This window comes from Oryzias latipes, chromosome 19, assembly GCF_053564925.1.
Source record: "Oryzias latipes strain Hd-rR chromosome 19, Olatipes_Hd-rR_3.1".
Lineage (NCBI taxonomy): Eukaryota > Metazoa > Chordata > Actinopteri > Beloniformes > Adrianichthyidae > Oryzias > Oryzias latipes.
In genome coordinates, this window is record NC_136255.1 from 22,412,037 (window position 1) to 22,434,369 (window position 22,333).

Sequence of the window (22,333 nt, forward strand, 5' to 3'; positions counted from 1 at the left end):
ATTTGCAGCTATAAAGAGCGTATCAAATGATTAAAATGTTTTAATTTTCTTAATATTTGTATTTAAAAGTTAATTTAGCAAAAAATAGCTTGATGGCTGTTTTGCCACTGTTTATAACAGCTCAAGAAATCTAATGCAGAAATGAAAAAAATGTATATATTTCCATTGTGCATCTATTTGTTACACAAAAGCTGTGTTTGTTTCACAACTCTGATGGAATGTGTGACATTCATTCATAAAGGCTCCCAAAATAATGACAGTCCAACTGCTACAAATTAAAAATGATCATGTTTCAAACACGAACAAGCAAGAATCAGTTTTGGTTGCCTGTTTTTACTTTTACAACAGGTTGAGAAATAAATCTTTTTTTGTGTGTTTTTTTAAGACAACGCAAAGCAAAAAATGAAAACACAAAAACCTGAAATCAATGCAAAGCCTTTATTCTGAAGTGTCACAGCGGAAGTGCGGGTTTGTTGACAGTCGCTGGCTTGATGCCGTGCTTTAAATGAGCGCGTGTCCCGCCTGCTGCTGCTGCAGGAGTCTCCTTTAAAACCGATTTCTCCGCGTCACGGGGATGCGGCTGCGGACGCCGGTCACCTAGCGTTCTGTCACCGTTTCTTGCACACCGGTAGGCCTCTAATATTTCATTTTGGATCATGTTATTTTATATTCCTTTATATTTGACTTTTAAATCTATGTTTTGCGCTTGGATTAACCTTTTATTTTTTTAAATTATTATTCTTGGATGAATCAGTTGCCACAGTCACAGTGAAAGCGATGACTCCTGGCGGAGGCGCACTAATTGCTTTCACCCCTGAACAGGAATAGCATGTGCGGGTTATAATTAGAGAGCTTAGTGGCGGCATACGCGTCTTTCATAACGCCGGGCGGCTGGGCGCGCGCAGGCTGGGACACAGTGTCCGTGCAGCCGCTCTGGAGGTGACATGACATTCACAGCAGGTCTGATGCTGCAAAGCTCACAGATAAGCTCTGCCTGTTGGTGTTCTCATCACTTTTATATTCACATATAGCAATATAGTGTTGCAGAATATCCATAAAACGGGGCCTGGCTGCTTTTACCTACTTAAAAACTACTCCTAAAATAGGACATATTTGACTATTTCATCCAGTTGGGAAACTTCATAGCTAGAAAAGGCACTTTAAAATGATAAAAAGCACCTAAATAGTGTATTACAAAGTATAGTTCAGTCATATACCAAAATATTTTATCAAGTTATTCTTCAAAACTTTGTTTTGTTTAGTTATAAAAGCTGTTCTTTCATAATAAATCCAACTGAGTGACGCTTTTATAAGAAAAGCCATTAGTTCTGAGTACATACTTGCATATAAAAAATGAATTATCACGTAAAAATGGGAAAAAACTATAAGAAAATCCGTCTGGGGTCACGGCTAACTTTCCTCGCCCAAACTAGGTCGTCCTCCTCCAGGAGGTATTGAGGTCTTCCCAGGTCATCCAAGAGATTATAATCTCTGCTACATGGCAGGAACTTCTCACAAGGAGGACATCTGGGTGGCGTCTTTGTGATGTCAAAACCTCAACTTGCTCTCCTTGGTTTGGAGGATTAGCTGCTTCTGAATTTCTACACCAATTGTAGAGAAGTTGATTTGTAAATAAAGGTAGATTCAAACGGACAAAATGCAACACTAAAGGAAAAAAACATTTTGGAAACATGTTCTAATGTCAGGAAAGAGCCGCCTTAAACTCATCTTTGTCTTATTAAAAAGAAATCAGCTTTTACACAAAAGGCCTGCAGAATGTGACTAGTGCTGATACTATTGATCCCTAAATGACTTTAGTTGAGCTAATGAAGCACTGTGTTAGATAGCTGCAACAGGGATACTTGGAAAAACAAATACTTGTGCGGTTGGAATGCAGCCACCAGACTTTGTCTTCATCAGACAGGTATAAAAAAATGCAGCTGGTGTTCAGATCAGCAAGTAGACGTGAGCTTTTATGTCCAAGGCCTTGGCACTTCGCCCTCCGCTTCGCTCCATTTGGAAAACCTTTGTCGAGACACAATTGGCCATTTCTTCACTGTCTTTACAACGTCCCTGCAGGAGGTGGAGCCTGCAGATTTATTTGACCTGATAAATATGTGAGGGCAGAGTAGCTCCAAAGGTCCTCTGCAGGGATCTACATTTAACACTGGAGTGCTCAGTGCCTGCTTTCCCCCCACTAATTGTAACGGATGTCCTGTTTATGCATTCCTTTAGCAGTTGCAAATAAATTACCTTAAAGACCCACTACAATGAAAATGGTGTTTTTAACATGTTCTTGTGGCATTTTTCTGTTAAAGGGGGATATTTATAAAGAAAATCAAGCTCAAAATTGCATTTCTGAGTATGTCTTTATGCAAATAGCTGTGAATAAGGAGTAGATGAAAAAATGCTGTTGGAAAAGAGCTTGTAGCAGGGACGTAGGTGGGCCACTAGCTCCTTGATCCACTCCATTCTGATGCATCCATATGTCGACGACGACATCCATGTACGCCTTTGTTTTCCTCGTCTGAGATCATATCTGGCTCAAAATCGTACAACTGGATAGCTCCAATATTGGTCGCCATTATTGTCGCACCGATAATGTTAGGTTGTGGGTGTGAGGGACCGTGAGCTAGTGGGAGAGCCTGTAAACAGAGAGCTCTCGGTAACAGGGAGGGGGGTTGCATTGCGCCAGCGGTCCCTTCCACAACAAAACTATGTCCTAGAAATTTTAGCTAAGACTAAGGCTACGTTCACACTGCAGGCTGAAACGACCCAATTCCGAATTTTTTGCCCCTAAGCGGCCCAATTCCGATCTTTTCATGACAGTCTGAATGACACAGATCCGATCTTTTCAATTGCGACCCAGGCCCCGTGGGTTTGCCGTCCTGATTCCGAATTGTAGCCGTTCTTTTCAATTGCGACCGCCGTCTGATCGGCCAGGCGACTTGATTCCGAACCGTACGTCATCGACACGCAACAAACGTCATCATTTTGCGTTGAAGTAGGCGGGAACGAGAACGTAAACATCAACCATGGTGGACGATGCTGCTGAGATCAGTCAGTGGAAGGGAAGCGAGGTCACTGATTGGATTAATATTTGGGCTGATCGCTCTTTTCAGGTCAAACTCCAGGGCTCTGATCGCAACTGGGCGGTTTTTTGAAAAAATTTCCAGATAAATGGCCGAGCGTGGTGTTGAACCTTTCCCGCGATAACTTTTTTTTCTTTCTCCCCTTTGACCGTGCTCAGAAGCGCGGGGGACCCGAGGCGATCCTCCTCCTCCTCCCTGTTCTGATCCTTAGATTCTCCAGAACGGGTTAATAAAGAGTCCATAGCATTTATTTTGGGGGAAACCTTCTTTTATTACCGTCCTCCGTAACACACACCATGAATGCGCGCCCACACTGCCCCCCCCCCATTCTCTATCGCGGCACGCGCTTGCACACACGCGGGCGTGCGGCCCCAACACATGCACATTTCCTTTCCACAACAGTGGGTACAGACGATCCCGACTCCATTGCCTTCTTAAAATGAGAAGATTGTAATTGTGCTGCTCCTTCGTGAAAATAAATTTATTATTACAAAAAGAGCTCCGCTTTTGACAACACTGTTGTTGACATCCATTGTTAACGTTTGCTCCGCAAACAAGAAGTGACGTCGTTCACCGTTGAGCATTCTTCTGGCTTCTGCGCATGCGGGTCTCGTTTGGGTCGTGTCACGGTCACACTGGAGATCACAAAAGTTCGGATTTACTTGGAAATGTGAACGGTCTAGCAAACAAATCAGATTTTTTCAAAAAATCCGAATTGAGCATTAAGCCCTGCAGTGTGAACGTAGCCTTAGTGACATCTAATTCTGGTTGGGGACGAACAGCCATGATTCATTTCTCCTTCATGATCGATTTTTCAAAGGGTTGGCACTTCCATAAATTGAAAGTGATGCCACCCATACGTCACTATCAAAGCCAAGTCTCTATTGGTTGAACTTTTAATGCACGTTCAGTGGATTTTGTATGTAGAGCTCGAAAACGGACTTGCGTAGCTACACGTGAACACGAAACCTGAAACTCGCATTAGAGTTGATCTTTAGACTGTCAGAAGTGAAGCTTTAATATCACTAAATCAACTTTTAGGATCAATGTGGAAAAAGTATATTTTTATTTCTTGATGGTTCTATTAAAGAATAAAAACACATTTTGACTCTTGCTTTCGACTTCTTTTGCTAGATTAACAGACGCCCCCCACCCAAAGATGTCGGCACCTACATCAGCAGCTCCACCCGCACGCTTTTTAGTTCTGTTTGATTTTGACGAGACCATCATTGGTGAAAACAGCGACCATGCGGCGGTGCGAACCCTGCCGGATCAACAGCTCCCCGCCTGGCTGAGAAACAGCTACCGCGAAGGCCACTACAACGAGCACACGCAGAAGATCCTGGCCTACATGGCAGACCAGGGCGTCTCCAAGGAATCCATCCGCTCAGCTGTGGAGAAGATCCCACCTGCTCCCGGCCTTTTGAACCTTTTCCAGTTTCTGCGAAGCCACCAGCATGACTTTGAGCTGGTGGTTGTCTCCGACGCCAACACGTACTTCATTGAAACCTGGCTGCAGCACGCTGGGGTGCGCGAGCTTTTCAGGAAGATTTTCACCAACCCGGCCAGCTTTGACGCCTCTGGACGCCTCGTGCTTCTCCCCTTCCACTCACACTCCTGCCCCCGCTGTCCCGACAACATGTGCAAGCAAACGATCCTTCGGGAGTATGTGAGAGGCCGGCAAAAGGAGCGCGGCGGAGTGCCCTTCCAGAGAGTGTTTTACGTCGGAGACGGAGCCAATGACGTGTGCCCGACTCAGGCTCTGGGGCCGCAGGACACTGCCTTCCCCAGGAGGGACTTTCCCATGCACCAGCTGCTGCTGGACATGCAGCAGTCGGCCAACTTCAAGGCAAATATGGTTCCATGGGTCAGCGGTGAGGACATCGTGGAATCTTTGAGAAAAATACTGGGGGAGAGATAAGAAGTGTTGTCTATAGGTATGAAAAAGGGAATCAAAGTGAGGAGAAACACGGTGCTCTAAGCCAATAACAGTTTTAGCTAATGAATTTGTATGAAAACTGGACCCAGTGAGTGTGACGTCAACCATAGACTTACTTCAAGCCACAATTAAAGCCAATTTAGTCGCCATTTTTTGAGAGGGACGACAAGATGGCGCTATACATCATCGGCCACAAGCGGAAATTATGCAACTTGCCCTACCCCAGGGATGGGCAGCTTCAGGCATCAAGGGCTGAATTCCTGCATCTTCCTCTGGCATGTGCTAATTGGCTGTATTCACCTGAAGCAGGTAATCAGTCATGAGGAGAGCTTGGATGTCTGGAAATTATGCACTGGCCCCCAAGGCCTGGAGCTGCCCGTCCCTGCCCTAACCCAAAGCCCCAAAAGTGGTCAGAATTGTAGAAAAAAATCTTTCATTAAGGCTTAAAACTGGAAAAACCAAAACGGTTAGGGTCACATGTTAAAATAACATTATCGGGGGGGACTTCCGGTGGACGTCGATGTCTGCAGCCAGGGCCTCTTCCATTTTTTTTCCTCGTGATCTGCCCACTTGAAAGCAGCATACATGAAATCTGTCAATCAAACATTTTTTGCAGTCAGTGCATGACCTTATACTTTCATTGAGGCATCTGATTGGTCTGTTTATAACTTAAACAACAGGAAAAACAATGAAAAAATAATAGGAAATACCAAGAACATAGCAGAGGAAGAATGGTTATTCTGACAAATCGAATGACTGAGTAAAAGCTGTTTATCTCTCTGTAGAAGGCCATGGGATTTTGGCTCCTTCCTGTTGGAAATGCCAGGGGGAAGGATCAATCAGTCCAGTTCATATAAAGTCAATGGCTCTGCAACAGTTTTTAAAAAATACTTCCAGATCAGACCTCCTTTTTAAAGTCAGTCTAGTCTGGAAGCCTTTTTGCAGGCTGCCTGAGGACACACTAACAGTGTTATAACCAAAGTGTTGTCTTTTGTAGAGTAACAAACACCATCGAGTTCAAAACGTAGTCCAGTCTGGAGAGACCAGAATTGACAGGTGTGAAGCCAAATTCCAGGACAATAACAGTACCTGAACATGTCCAGCCAGTCCTGAAGTCTGTGGCGAGGAAGATGAGATACCGTGGAGGTTTGCAATCCATGTTTGGTTGCAGGAGAAGAGGGCAGTTTTTTAAAAACCTGGAAAAAGGGACAAGATTTCTTTCTGACAGCTTATAATGCCTTGGTCACAGCTGCTCTCACGGGTGGATACGGACTGTCTGTTTGTGAAAAATGGGCAAACCTGTACGGGCTACGAACATGGCAAGCACGAATTATCAAGAGTTATAAAGCACGATTTAACCAAACTTTAGGAAAAAAGTAGCTTGGAATCAAATTTAGAATGTTTTATTCTTGATTTTTCCACTTCGTAAGCCTGTGGATTTAAATTGTTCATGCACAGGTTTTTCTACAGACATGCTGGGAGGGACAGGTTGTAGCAGATACTTAAGGGGGAAGGAGTTGAGGCGTAGGTGTGTCTCACTCGTGTTTCATTTTTTCAAACCCTACAGACTGCGCAGGGATCCCGTTAGTGCTGTTCACGTGATATGTGCATTCCTGACTTGGTGGGGGAAAGAAAATTGTGACAAAGGGGTCATAAGTTCAAGTAATTTCCATTACATACATTTACCACACACATGACAATCATACCGTTGAGGTGGCCGTGCAAGCGGGAAGGCAAGTCCGAAAAACACCTGCACTCTCTTTCGCCAAGGATCACAAATTCATCTGCCACCGTGCGATGGGGAGGCATCGGCAGAATCTTTAAGATTTCATGACACCGCCCGATTTTTTTTCTTGGGGAGGTTGGGAATCATTAGCGTGGACGTGAATCTACACGGTGGCAGTCATTTGGGCATCAGGGTGGTGGCAGCTGGACTACTGGCCGGCAGCAACTCTGATTGGACAATGTTTAAATGTTTCTGGACGGCGGAGGTGCCGCCAGCCGCCTGGATTGCCCGGGGATGCATAACACCCCTGTTGTGCGTGTTGCTTTTCTTCTATGAAGAGTGCAGCAAGCATAATGCTCCGGCCTTTTCTTATTCTTCTCAGACATCCATCTTCTTCCACTTGTGCGGGACCAGGTCGCAAGGGTAGCATTTTAAGCAAAGATGTCCAGTCTTACCTCTCCCCGACCACTTCCGAGGCGTTACCACGCCAGCCAACAGACATAGTCTCTCCAGGGTGTCCTGGGTCTTCCCTGGGGCCTCCGCCCAGTGGGACATGCCCGTAACACCTCCCCAGGGAGGGGTCCACCAGGTATCCAGACTAGATGCAGAGCCACCTCAACTGGCCCTTCTCGATGTGGAGCAGCAGGAATTCTACTCCAAGCTCTCCGCGAGTGACCCAGCTTCTCACCCTTATCTCAAAGGGAGCGCCCAGCCTCCTTACGGAGGAAGCTCATTTCAGGACCTCATTCTTTTGGTCATGATCCAGAGCTCATGACAATAGGTGAGTCTTAGGACGAAGATCGACCGGTAAATTGAGAGCTTTGCTTTCTGGCTCAGCTCTCTCTTCACCACAACGGACCGGTTCAGCGCCGCATAACAATGGACTCTGCTCCCATCCGACTGTCAATCTCACGCTCCGGTCTTCTCTCAGTAGTGAACAAGACCCCACAGTATTTAAACTCTTCCACCTGGGGCAGGAACACTCCACCCACCCATAGATGGCAAACTACCTTTCTCCGGTCTTCTCAGCATCAACTGCAGTTCGGGGATTGTGGTTGGGGACCTTGGAGACAACTCCTATATGTCATTTATCGCGCTGCTGCCTTCCTGCACACTCACCTGTCACTGGACTGCCACCACTCAACCTCCAATTATGTCCATGCGGCCACAGTTAATATCTAAACATCATCCAGTCGCGGTAAAATTTTTACTTTTTCTTAAAACCTCCGTGGCCACAGCGTGGTGTGTAAAAATGCCACTGCGCCTCCCGAGTACAAATGCCGCTGCGCGACTATCTTCCCGAATTTGCTAAAAAAATTGCACTTAGGTCGCCGCATGTTGGCATAGTCTTAAAATGCATCTGCTTCTCTCTATGATTCTCTACGGGTCTGACAACACAAAAACCTACAGCGCTTGTATGGGTCATCCCCCCGATGTGACTAAGGCATAAGTTAATTGCAAAAAAAACGAAATGACAAGCTAGAGTCTGACTAGAAACCAGAACCTTCACTTTCCTTGTTACTTTTCCTTTATTATCTCTGCTGTAAAATGTGAGTTCACAGAGGAAGTGACATGTCACAGCTTTTTCCCGCTATCACTTCACCCACGGAGGAGGGATCAGGTGTTGCAGCACCTGAAACACTCGTGTTCGAGAGGGACAAAGGGCGCACAGAACGGGTATAAGGTTGCAGAGACTCAGGCACACAATCTGATACCTTATCTGGGGATTGATTGTATAACGGCAATCCACACCAGCATGAAATGCAGCGGGACTCCTGCAGTCATGCGTCTGCAGTTTGACCCAAGAGGAATGGATAGCCTAAACCTATACCATCATGATTTCATCAAACTTTAACCCTTGTGCTATCCTAGGCACTTTAACATTGGGAGTGGGGTCATCTAGACCCACTAGACAGTCCTCTAAACCTTTTTTCTTCAATGACATGTAATCTTCACTGGTGTCCATTGATTACATGAAATCCTCTTCATCTTTATCCACCTTTGTCGTGGTAGAGATAACACGTCAATGTAAGGGTGGGGTCATCGTGACCCCATAGATAGCCCAAGGGTTAAGTGGAATTTCTTATCAGCTTGGAATCAAATTTAAAATATTCTAAAGTGTTTTATTTTTCTGCTTGTTTACTGATTTTTTAAAGTGTGCTAATTCGTGCAACCTATTGATTGTTTCCTTATCAATTTACAGGTTTTAAGCAAAAACGTTTGTTTGCCGCTAAACTAAAGCTGTAAAATGTTTATTTGCTGATGAAATATTGTGTGTTTTGCTGTAAGAAACGAAGCAGAAGTGTGATGGAAATGCCTTTTAACTGATGTGTGACTTTCTCAGGGAGTAGAAAAAGGGAATGCATGCGCACTTTCTGGAAGCCTCTCCGAGTCTAGATGTCAAAAATCCAGAGCCGTGATGATAAATGCTGTTTAATACCATCTGTTGTTAAATCTGTTTGAAATGGAACATCCCATTTTGGTTTTAGATGGAAGTTAATCTGTGGGTTTGTGCAATAATGACCTAGTTCATGGTATGAAAAGAGACGGAAAAGTAACCAAATATTTGTCATCAAAAATGGATCCTCATGATGCGTCTGTCCTGCAACTTAAACCAAATGAAACACACTGTAGATTCCTGCGTCTTCAATCCAAAAATAATGTGTAAATTCAGCATTGTGAGTGGAATATAAAGCCATTACTTGACTATGTGTGCCTGTTTTCGCTTCTTCACAGTAAAAGAAGTATTTTTGATGTTGTCTTAATTCACTGGATTTTACTGAGAAATATGGCGTGTGTTAAAAACGCAACAGAAATTCAAAGATGGAGCAATCTCAACATCAAAGAGGCTTAGATTATCTTTTTTTAAGAGCGTTTTTGGCAGCAGAGGCCTGCGGCTGGAGGAGTTATCTAAACCAGTTTAGTCAACAAGCACATCTTCAGGCAGCTAAAGGTCAAAGTGGAGACAGAAGTGCTGCTTCAGAGGAGCACCAGACGGATGACGGGCACTGCTGATACGTCCGAGAGCAGAACAGAAGTGCGTCAAAGTACAGCAAGAAATAATGAAAGGGAAAAAAACTTTATTCGTTTAATGAAAAATGTCAATTGCGAATGGAAACCAAGAAAAATTGGAGCTAACTTACATTCCGTTACTGGTACCCCCAAAGGACGTTTATAGAATTATTATGGGATGACCACAGGACACACAGCTTGACACAATATCGGGGGGCGGAATTGTTTGAGTGGACGTCATTAAAATTCACACACATGCTACCAGATTAGGTTTTCAACCACAACCGAAGTGTCGTTGACCTTTGACCTTGCGAAGAGCCCCCATCTTGGATCACAAAAACTAAGAAATCCCATTCCGTGCCTGCTACAAGTTTAAACTCCTCCGAGGGATTGAGCATCAATGGGAAGCTACTTGGGAAAAAATATTGGTTTTGATGTTTGCAGATTTTGAAAGGCGTTAGCGTGACGAGCTCGCAAAAGTGTCGTCTATCACTTTTTACCAGAATGCTGTGATTGTGTAACACATGAATAGTCAGCTCACACTGAACATTTGATATGACCCCATTAGGAATGTGGCCGTGATTAACAAAATACCGCCGTTGCCAAGGAAATCCAAAAATTTAATTTAGCTGAAAATTACATAGAGCTCAGTTGGGCAAAAGTGCCACAGACCCTGATGGGACCTCCATGGACCAAAACCTTAAGGATCTCAGGCAAATGATTATCAGTTTTATATTATGTTGAACTTGAACTGGCTCCACCAAGTATCTCTGAAGATTATAGATCAATGAAGAGCACCGAACAACTCCTTTAATCACTTACTGAAGATCATAATAGGTAACTTTTAATTGAGTAATCCTCAGCAACTTCTACAGCTGGATGGTTGAGTCCATCTTGACCAGCTGCATCACAGTGTGGTACGGCAGCTCTACCGCCATGGACCGCAAACGCCTGCAGAGAATGGGGAAGACTGCGTCCAAGATCACCAGGACTCCTTTGCTCTCCCTGCAGAGCATCTACAAGTGCAGGGTCCATTATCAAGGACCCCACCCACCTGCAACCAGGTCGGTTCACTCTCCTCCCCTCAGGATGAAGGTACAGGAGTGTGGAGTGCAGGACTAGAAGACTGAGGAACTCTTGCTTTCCCTCTGCCATCAGACTCCTTAACAGCTGACAGGAGTCTGTAACAACAAACAGCACCTTTGCACAAACTCATGGTTTATTATTACTGCATTTACACCTTAATATTCAACAACATCCATGTGTAACACACTGTTTACCTCAAGAAAGTCTCTTTTGCGCAGTCATTTTCAGCTGAATTTGCACAACAGCTGATTTGTAAATAGGTTTAGCCACTGACTGTAGCACAGTTATATTATATATTTGGTGTGAATGTTTCAGATTTTCTGTAACGATTCTACATTATCTTTATTTATTTAACCTTTAACCTTTTGGCATTCAGGCCGAACAGCAAAGTAAGCTTCTCATTGTACAGAGAAACCTGTTTCCTTATTGTAAATATGACAATAGACTCTTTTGAATCCTCTGAATCCTTTTAATTAAAATATACCTTTTTAGTCCTAAGATTTTTTTTGAATTCATTTGTTAAGGAGCTTATAAAGCAAAAAAAAAAAAAAAGAGTATAAAGAGATTTTTTGGCTGATTATACAAATTTAGGAATGGAAATAAATTCATTTATAAATGAAACCACCTTTTGACAGGACTGATCATCCTCTTTTCGTTTTAGTTTTTGACCAGTAGAGGGCGCCAAATACAAACAGCTCTTCCTTTAACACTCAGGACTGTCACAGTGAAAGTGACTTTGGTCAATACTTTAAAACATATCCATCCTTCAGCAAAGAGGTTGTTGTGCTGCTTCCAGTTAACTAAGAATTAAAATGACAACATGAAGATGAGTTACTGTGATGCTAAGTCATAAGAGATCTTTCACAGGACATGACAGAAAGAGCTCAAGGCAGCTGTGACAGAGACTGCATATGGTGCAGCGTGTCATCAGCAGGGTTTCAAATGCAGCTGTCATCAGCTATAAAAAAAAGTTTTGGTCTTCTTATAAATTTCATTGCTTTGAATACATTTTTCTTTTACCCACACATTTAATCTGTTCATCCATCAGTGATAAGGTGAGTCCATCCCTTCGTTGGCAGTCTAAGGTTTCTGTAAAGATTTTTTTTTCATGCATACTCCCATTTGTTTGTTTTACAAACTTGCTCGATCCTTTTCAAGATCATGAGGTTGCTGGAGCCTTCGAGGGCTGACCTCCTGTTGGTTTTCCAGAAACCCTGCAGGTGTGTTTACGGAAGGTGAAGGAAAACGTGTTGGACACTCGCCATCGAGGCCCAGAATTGGACATCCCTTTGTGCTATATATGGATTTACTATGGAGTTATCTCACTGCTACAAACAGCCCAAGCTGAAATGAGCATTCAGCTTTCTTTATTGTGTATTTTCTGTGACCTCCAGAGGTGAATGAGTGACTGCTGGAAACCTGCGTCGCAGTCAATCTGTCCAGAACGAGGACAAAACACATTGTCTTCTGTCTGATCGTCAATACCCAGATATGAGCTGATGCAGCTCCTTCCTCCGTCCAATAACAAAGAGAAGCAAACTGTTGAATGGCCTTAAATTGCCAGTGCTGTCTGATGATTGCCTTTATGGATACCCTCATTGATTGTTCTCCATTCAATTACTCCTTCCGAGGTGAAAGATAACTCAGTTAAGGGACTTCAGCCTTGTCGGAGGTCACTCTGAATTACGATGCAAGCCTCCTGTGCCAAAATGCTATCAGCCTGATTAGGGTTGTGTGTGTGTGTTTTCATTTTTATTTGAACTCAGCTCTGTTTGAATCTTTCTGGTGATAGGAGTAGGAAGCAGTGCCAGCCAAAAGTCAAGCTTGATAGTTTTGAAATAAGTATTCAGTGGAAAGGAGCTGAGCTTGAGGGGATCCAAAGACCTTGAGACCAGCTGCCGATAAAACAAAATACTTTCACTTTTGGATCCAGTCAGCTGCTGCAGAAATAAAAAGGTGTTTGTAGGATTTGTGTCCATTCTTGTGGATGAAAAATATGAACATCCCTCCCTGCAGGTTCATATTTTCCCAGGTTTTGGAGTCTGGTGTTGCTTAACCGTGTTGTAAAAGATTTTTCCACATTTGACAGTTTCTGTTGTTTTAAAGACTCACATTTATAGCCAAACATTTGGCCACACATGAGATTTAGCTGTTTTTTTAATGTTTTTATTTACTTATTTATTACATTTATTTTTAACATTTTTTTCTTATTATGTTTTACTTTTGTGTGCAGCGGTTTGTTTCAGATTTTAATTGTGTTAAAGCACTTTATAAATACAGACGATGAGGATTTGTTAAATTAGTTAAAAGTTTAAATTAAAAAGACAATAAAAATAAAGGTAAAACCATCTGGTATGTATCATAATTTTATTTTAAATTACTTGTGTCTTACAAATCTATTTATTAACCTTTTGTTTGAAATGCTTACGTATTTGTTTTGGTGTAAATTTGACCGCAGAAGAAAAGAATACGGCGAAATTATTGACTTAATCTGCCATAAAAGTGCAAAAGCCTTGTCTGTGGACTAAATTATGTGTAAATGATGAATCCATCCCATGCAATTAATTGGTTCTATATTTGAGACTGATATAATAACAAAAATATACCCAAATAAAGAGAAATAAACTGGAATAACTTCATTACGAGAGAAGCAAAAAATAACAATATAAAACGGGTAAAGTGGGTAAAGTTTTATTTTGAAAAACCTGTGAGACATAAATGATTTCCTTTCAATTCACAGATAATAAAAAATATAGATATTCTGAAGTTGTTTTGGGAAATATACACTAAATATAATCTATGTATGTAAAGTTTTTAGTATAGGTACATTGCATCAAATAAGCATAAAGCATAAACCCTTCCAGCCACTTTGGTTTACTTAAAACCCTTCTGTGTGTGTGTGTGTGTGTGTGTGTGTGTGTGTGTGTGTGTGTGTGTGAGTGTGCGCGTGTGTATATGTGTTAGTTCATCCTCACCCAAATTCATTCCAAAGTCCAGGTGGATTTATTGTTTTTTTTTTTTTTTTACTTTCTATACTGAAAGGAAAATAGTGCTAAAGTAAAAAGAAATAAGAAATAAAAATTCTAGGAGGAGGTTTATCAAACATTTAGCTGACATTTTTAGATGAAGGAGGAGAACTGCTGTGTGATGCAAATCCTCACACTAACTCCTCCTTCCTCCTCCTCTGCCTCCAGTTCAGTTTGTTCTCCTCAGCCTTCAGTCTGTCCTGCCTCTTCATTCAGGGAGTCAGAGAAACCATAGCCAAACTTTTTATTTTTAGGATTTTTAAACCAACTAAACCTTTTTTTATTATTATTATTTCGTTGTTAATGATTGATTTGAATTAGAATGGGAAAAGAGCGTGGAAATCTTTAGGTTCTCCTCTTCCCTCATGAGAAACACATTTGTGCCTCAACGGCTGATCCATCCATCTGTATGCTGAAAAGGTGAGTAAATTAAGTATAAATTATTTTCAGGAGAATATTTTTGGCAAGATAAATGTTTAAAACACCAATTAAAAATTAATTTAATAATTCTCTTTTAATAAATTCCCCTTTTTAGGCTTTTACAAGTTACTTCGTTCAGCTATTACTGCTAACAGTTAGCTTGATAGCTACACATTTTATTAGTTGGCATTTTACAAAAAAAAAAGAAAAAAGAAAAAAGAAAAGAAATTAATCAGGAGGAAATGTTGAAAAAAATAATAATATCAGTATTTATTTCGAAATTCAAATAAGACATTAACTTTTTTGCTGCTAGCAAAGCTGTCTTTTATTTTGTTCTAAAAAAGGAGCCAAATGCGAACAATACTTAAACTTTTAAAAATGTGTCTTCAGTTTTTATAACAGGTTTCAGAAAAAAAGTTTTGTTGCATTATTTTTTGGAGTTGAAAAATACAATTTTATAAATAAGTGGTATATATTTTAATTTTTTCACCATAGAAAATATTTTACAGATGTTTCACCAAATGCAGTGACCCATCATATTATGTGTCAAATATGGGGGAACATCCTGTCTGGTTTTTAAACACATTTTTCACTTAATATTTAGCATTCAAAATTATTATTACAGTCTAACTTGTTGCTATATTTTAGGTTTAAATGAAAAATGTTGTGTTAGTTAACAAAAAGCAAGAAAGGCAGCTCAAATTAGAACTTGAACTTTTTTTTAAAGGTATTTACTATTAAGGTACGTACTATTTTTTTCCCAGTTTCTGCAACTTCTCTTCCAGCTTGAATTTTAACTCTAATTGAACTCAATTTAAAGTTAAGATATGCTTGATGTTGTGGTTTTTATGCACCTAAATGTCAACTTTACGTCACAAGTTGGAACTTTATACATTTTTTGTTAAAACACTTTTTCTAAAGAGCTTTATAACATTTGCAGTCCTTTTTAACAGTGAGTTAAACGAAAATAAAGGCACAGAATTTTTTAAATTACTACAAAAATTGTAATTTCTTTGTGTTATGCCATCATTTAAAACAAATATTAGTTAAAGAAACTACACCATTTGTTAGAGTCATGGAAAACCAGTGAGATTAACTATCAAAACAAATGTTTCTGTTTTTTTCTTTAACACAAATAAAGTTTGAAATCACCTTTAATTTTGGGCAAGATCTTAGAGTGGAAAGAAATAATTTAATAATAATAATTTATTATTAAGAAATTATATTAAAAAATAATTAGTAGGAAAAATACAAAATAATAAATACAATAAATGTATAAATATAAAGTATAATATAAATTCATGCAGGATATTTCAGAATAAAACAAGCTATTTCTTATGAACCATGGGAGTCAGATAGAAATAAATTATCTTATATCTGTTCTTTCTAGATCAAAACATTAACACAAGACAACAGCAACAAATAATAAAAATAAGTTAATAAGTGTGACAAATAGCCTTATTGAAAAATATTACACATTTAAAATGTTTTATTTACATTTTCTAATGGTAAATGGATAAGGCTGCAAGTGGTTAGCGCTCTTGCCTCACAGCTAAACGGCCCCTGGATCGATTCCCGGCTGGGGGACCAGAAACAGAACACCAATGGGGGGCCTTTCTGTGTGGGGTTTGCATGTTCTCCCCATGCATGTATGGGTTTTCTCCAGGGACTTCCTACAGTCCAAAAACAGGCTTCATGGGTTCATTGGTGAATGCACATGCGTGTGATTGTGGCCCTGCGACAGACTGGCGGACTTCTCCAGGGTGTTCGGCAGCCCCCCATGACCCCGAACAAATAAATTCATTATTACCTCCAAATTTCTAGAAGAATATGAGAAATATAAATAAAAAAACAATGACGTTTATTCCTAGTGATAATGTAAAATTAATTCAATGGTAATAATTGCTTTGTGGCAAAATAAAGAAAATAAACTTTCTTTTTATTAACACTACTAGCAGAAAACAGGCTAACTGTCTTTGCTGGAGGCAGGTTTGTGGGTCAGAGTTTGTTTGCTGCTCTTCATCCTTCTTATAACTTCTTTGGATGTCTCGATGTTTGGTCAAAATATCCCCAGGGCTCAGTGGCAAAGATTAAGTGACTTAACCTCAGTGTTGTGTTCTGGAACTGCTCTAGAGGGCATTAGTCATTATTCCATTCAAGTAAAGTAAACCAGTCATGTATAAAATTCTCATGACCCTTCTTTATATTCAACTTATTGCTTTTCCTGAAGCATGTTTCACTCAAATGTCCCATCCTGTCCGTGGGATTGGAGGAGTTTAAGGGAAATTAGGAAGTTTTACTGCAAAAGTCTTTTTGTGGAAGAGCTAGTTTCACCTTTAGGGAACAACCCCCCCGTCACGTCTGAAAGAGCAGTTTCAGCAAAATACAAACTTTTTACGGTTGCCTTCGAGTAAATAGTTGCTGACAGCCTTTAGGTGGAGCTTTACTTTGAAGGAAACCACAGACCTTTCTGTTCACAGCTTGAAGTCTTTTAAAGCTTGTACAAAGCTTGGTTTTTTTTACTTTCAAACGTTTTACTGGCTCAGTAAGAAGCAGGAGGTTGCTTGTCGGGATGGGAAACATCTGGAGCGCACCACCCACCCTCAGGGTTTCAGTGTGGCACAGTTAGGATTCCTCAAGAATGAGCAAGTCTTTTCATGAATCCATGAATGACAATGCCACATGTATGTGTGAATGGGCAGTTTGGTGACATTCTGTGAAAGAAGGACAAACGTGAATCTCTAGATGGATGCTGTTCCTTTGCCTTGACTTTGAATTTGCTTTAGTAGGGATTATTAGCATCATAAAACATAATAAATGCATTTTTCCCCCTTTAACTGCCAGATACTACACCCCAGGTTTTTTAGACATTTAATTAACCAAAACTACTTAAAAAAAGCAACATTATCTTGTATATTTAGTGAAAGGACCCTTTCTGAAAAAAGGCTAAAATTAAAAAATAATTTTCACTTGTTGCTTAAAAAGCCACACAAACTAGCCTACTCTGTAAAGTATGACATGTTAGAGGTCACATTTGATGAGTATTTAGGTTTGATTTCATGCTGTTTGGTACTTATTTTGCTAAAGGAGGTCGTTGAAAATATTTTTGCTAAATTCCCCCCTGAATAGAGGATCAAATGAGCTTCATGCTTTGCCTCTTTTACTTAACCGTAACCTGAAAGAAAGCAGCGTGAAGGACCGTCCCTGTGTGTGGCCATCAATCGCATTCGTGTTTGGGTGATGACAGAGTAGCGCTGCCACAGGCCGTCCAAATGGTGCGTTACACAAGGCCAGATGTTTGAGAAGACACGTGATTCTTAATGAGATACTCTTTTTACTTTACAGGGTCAGACATTAGGGAGGGTGTTGACCCAAACAGCATGTTACTATTGAATTTTTAAATCATATTTCTACTGAATTATTGGCATTTTGAATGAGCATCCAGTCTTACAGGCCAATTTAAATGCAGTCCCTGGTTTAATCTATAGACTTGACTTGGTTTCTGTGGCTGCATGTACTCCCTGCATATCAGTGAGTGAATTACTTCACTCAATCAATACGCCGGGCCGTAAAACTAACACGAGCCCTAAATGCAGACAGTGAAAGCGCTGAGCTCGACAAATGTGCACATTTCCATTTTGTATTAAACGTTTTCTGTAATCAGCTGATTGCAGCTCTGCTGCTGCTGCGCTAATTCACATAGATCTTGTAAATTAAATTACAAAAACACAGTTATGAAACAGAAAATGAGGGTTGAAAAACTGTCAGATGCAAGAGAACGAATGTAAAAAAGAATACAAAAAATCACATTGTAGAATTTTTAAAGAATAAACATAATGGGGCAGAAAATAATTATTTAGACAATATTAAAAGTTCTTTAGCAGGTTTGCTCTGTAGCTGCTATTTTGGTCCATTCTTCCATGCAGATCTTCTCAAACGACAGATTGTTGGCATTTTTATATAAGGTTTAGCTTTATAACTAAATTAAAAAACAAGCAACAAGCACAAATGAACATTGGTTACCTATGAAAGAGACTTTTAACTTAAAGCCCCCACAGGAAAAAACAAGACATGTCATTCAACATATGTATTATTTTAAATAAATCTAATACATGTATCAAACAAAACCAAACTACAATAAAAACTGTGAGATATGAAATGGTGAGATGAGCAAACGCACAAACCATGACAAAGCAGAGCTAAAATTGGTTTGAGCAGATGTGAGTCTTCAGGTGATCCAGGGTTAGATGGAGTGCAACGGTAAAGTGTGAGTGAGTTCATCTGAGGAGAAAAAACAGAATATTTCATAAATGACTGAGAAAATACTCTCCTGTAAAAGTATTTCTAGAGATTCAGCGATTCACTCGCACCACCATTCAGCTCCTTCAATTTTTAGGTTGAATATTATTATATGTGTGGTATATGATTTGTGTATAACAAAAAACAAAAACAAAAGAAAGTGAAAATTCAGAAAAATCCTTCTATTAACATGCTAAATACCATTCAGTTAGCTTTACTAAGCCCGCTCTGCAAATACGGAATCTTAAGAAACCATTGCTTCAAGAAAATTTGGCTAATTTTCTCCCTTGCAAGAAAAATAATCTTATCAAAGAACTGTTATTTTTATTAAAATAAGAGTTCTTGTTGAGACCGTTTTTCTTACACCAATGGCAGATTTATTTAAAAAGTACGGCTGGATGGCGCCAAAATTGGTCGTCGTTTTGTTAGCGGGGAGAACATGTACATTAAGAGCTTTTAGTAACAGGGAGGGGGAGGGTCCCCACACACCAAGGGCCCCGCCCACAATTCAGAGGTGAATTGCCGCTCTGCAGAAACTACGTCCAGGAAAACGACATGTTTTGAATTTTGGCTGAAAAGAGCATAATCTTAAAATCAAAGACCACAGAGAATGCTTTGAAAATACATCAAAAGAGGATTGGAGAGGGTCTTTGATATAGTTTTTTTTCCTGTACATGAATTTTTTTGATATTTTTCTTACCTTTCAATTTCTGACACCAAAAGTCACTTTAAATAGCACAAGGGAATTAGTTACAATTCTAGGAAAACATACTCTCTTATTTCAATACAATACGATGTAATACAGATGTGTAGAGAGCAGTAAAATGAGACAGCAAGTGGAAATGTACATTTTCTTGCCATGACTTCTCTCCTCTCTCTGCAGGGAAAGAACAAGAGGTGCATGCTGCCTCACGCTGTCATTTATCTACCATGAGCTGGAGCTTCCTGACTCGCCTGCTAGAGGAAATTCACAATCACTCCACGTTTGTGGGGAAGATCTGGCTCACCGTCCTCATTGTTTTCCGGATAGTACTGACAGCAGTGGGCGGCGAGTCGATCTACTACGATGAGCAGAGCAAGTTTGTCTGCAACTCTGGCCAGCCGGGCTGCGAGAACGTCTGCTATGACGCGTTCGCGCCGCTCTCGCACGTCCGCTTCTGGGTCTTCCAGATTATTTTGGTGGCGACTCCTTCGCTCATGTATCTGGGTTATGCTGTCAACAAAATAGCTCGGGCCGAGGAGCAGGTGGACGGTGGGGGAGTGAGTGGGTTTTCGCAAAGGAAACGTAAGAAGCCCTACCTCGCCGGCAGAAAGCAACACAGGGGCATCGAAGAGGCTGAGGATGACAACGAGGAAGACCCGATGATCTATGAAGTGACAGAGGTGGAGAGTGATGCCGGAGCAGCAAAGGCAGACAGCGAAAGACACATAAAAGTCAAGGCCCGCCACGATGGGCGACAGCGTATCAAAGAGGATGGGCTGATGCGCATTTATGTCCTCCAGCTGTTGGCCCGTGCTCTGCTGGAGCTGGCTTTCTTATGTGGACAGTATGCTTTGTATGGATTTGCTGTTCCTGCTAGCTACGTTTGCTCTGACCTGCCCTGCCCACACAGCGTGGATTGCTTTGTCTCGAGGCCTACTGAGAAGACAATCTTTCTTCTCATCATGTACAGTGTCTCCCTGCTCTGTCTGGTACTCAACATATGGGAAATGCTTCACCTAGGCATAGGTACCATCTGTGAGATAATGCAGTCCCGCCAACTGCCACTACCTCATAATGACCTCTACAAACTCACCCAAAGAAATGGAGCTCTCAATGAGGGTCAGGCGTACAGCAGCTACCCTTTCACCTGGAATGCCCCTTCAGCTCCACCAGGGTACAGCATAGACATCAAGTCTCTCCTGGTGACAAAGGAGAACCACAACCAACATCTACCTATTAGCGATCTCACCAACGCGAAAATGGCATGTCGACAGAACCACGCAAACATTGTTGAGGAGGAGCGTCGAGAGTACACCAAAAATGATGAGAACCTGTGCAACGCCGGGAGAGCAAACGCCGTCAAACATGTTCCTAAAGAGGTCGGTCAGCCTCAGATCAAGCTGAAGGCAGACAATCAGGTCTACAGCCGGCAGCAGAACTACAGCAACAATCAGAGCAAACCGAACCGCGAGCGCAGACTCCGGCAGGCTTCCAGACACGCTTCCAGCAAGGCGAGCACGGACAGCAGCAGCACCGGCAGCAGCAGCAAATACGGCATGATAAAAGGTTCTGAGTGGATCTGAAACACTGCCAGCTTTTGCTTTCTATTCTTCAACATCCAAATACATATTTTGACTTATTTAGGCATTTTATAATATTATATTTTGTTCATTTTTGTCTTTGCACTGTGAATGGTGATGGCTTCAATTTCATTGTCCAATGGACAGTGACAATAAAGGCATATCTAGTCTAATCTAATCTAAATTAGGAGTAGAAACAAGTTGACTTATGTGCATTTTTTAATATGATTAAACTATATGATTTAATAAGTGACAATATTCTTTCTTTACCTATCCGTATCATTTTTGATTTATGTGAGAAATTAGCTTTTCAAGTGCCTTTCTTTAACATTCAATGAGCTACCTCACATGAATCATCAATTACTGTATGATTTATAATTAAAGGATTTTAATTATGACTTTTTTCATTAAACAATGTAGTATTGTCTTTTGTGTTTTAGTACTTTTTGTGCCGTCTGTGCTGCTGTGATATGTTTTGGGGGATTTTTCCTCTGAAAAGATGACATTTATTAATATAATCACTAACCATCAAAAAAATGTATACTTCCTTGTTCCTTGTAATATATACATTTTTCCATTATACCGCTTTAAAGCCTTACATTAGAGGTCATTTTAAAATAGTTGTTTTAACCCTGAACTGACATAGTTAATCTAAAAAATATGTTTATTCAATGAAAATGTTTGTTTTTGCTACATATATTTTTATGAAAAGTGCATGTTTTAAATAAAGAGTTTTAAATTTGTCTCATGCTTCTGGTGTGTTGTGGCGAGGTGTCAGATATCTTTTCACCATTGAAAACATATTTAAAGTAAGTGACTAATAGTTTGACTTTTAATTATTAAATCGCTATTTTACGACTTTTACATTCCATAGTTGAAGATTTCTCTCAAATCTCGGTATGTTTGTGTGAGTCAAGGATCACACTAGATGGAGCTGGAACACTGCTTTAATGTCGAGCATGCAACCACCATACATCCAGCAACAGAACTGCACCTTCTACGGTGTCCTGTAACGGTATAAAATACAGACATTCTACCGAATGATCTACATCCCTTCTCGTTAGCTTAAACCTTCCAGGCGTATAAAACAAAATGTAACAAATTGTTAAAAGAAATGCATCTTACCGACTTAAATATATTTGGCAGAAAACAAGCATTAACATGTTTTAGCTCTCAACAAACGTTTGTTTATGTTCAAAACACTTAAATGAAACATTGCTTTTGACAGATCAACACAAACCCAACAGCCTTAAAACTTTTTTTTTTTCACATTCAGTCAGTATATCTGGGGTTAGGCTTGCAGACACGCCCAGAACGTGTTCTATAGTGACCACCTGATGAATCCTTCTAAGGTGATGTATTGGGCGTGGACTTGGCAAGTGGTGGGCATTGTAACGGAAGTGTGTGTTTGTCACCATTCGTTTTGGAATCGGTTAGAGTTTCACTGTCT

General features: G+C 40.7%; 2 protein-coding genes across 2 annotated transcripts; both read left to right on the forward strand.

Annotated features, from left to right (window-relative positions):
- Nucleotides 1-495: 495 nt before the first annotated feature.
- Nucleotides 496-9,464, forward strand: LOC101155150 (putative phosphatase phospho1). Its single transcript, XM_011487960.4, has 2 exons — nt 496-628; nt 4,227-9,464. Exon 2 carries the CDS (start codon nt 4,252-4,254, stop codon nt 5,011-5,013), a length of 762 nt encoding a protein of 253 aa, XP_011486262.1. The 5' UTR covers nt 496-628; nt 4,227-4,251; the 3' UTR covers nt 5,014-9,464.
- A 4,583-nt stretch (nt 9,465-14,047) lies between these two features.
- On the forward strand, nt 14,048-21,626 carry LOC101154905 (gap junction gamma-1 protein). Its single transcript, XM_004080238.5, has 2 exons — nt 14,048-14,301; nt 19,484-21,626. The coding sequence occupies exon 2, from the start codon at nt 19,531-19,533 to the stop codon at nt 20,884-20,886; it is 1,356 nt and encodes a 451-aa protein (XP_004080286.1). The 5' UTR covers nt 14,048-14,301; nt 19,484-19,530; the 3' UTR covers nt 20,887-21,626.
- Nucleotides 21,627-22,333: the final 707 nt, after the last annotated feature.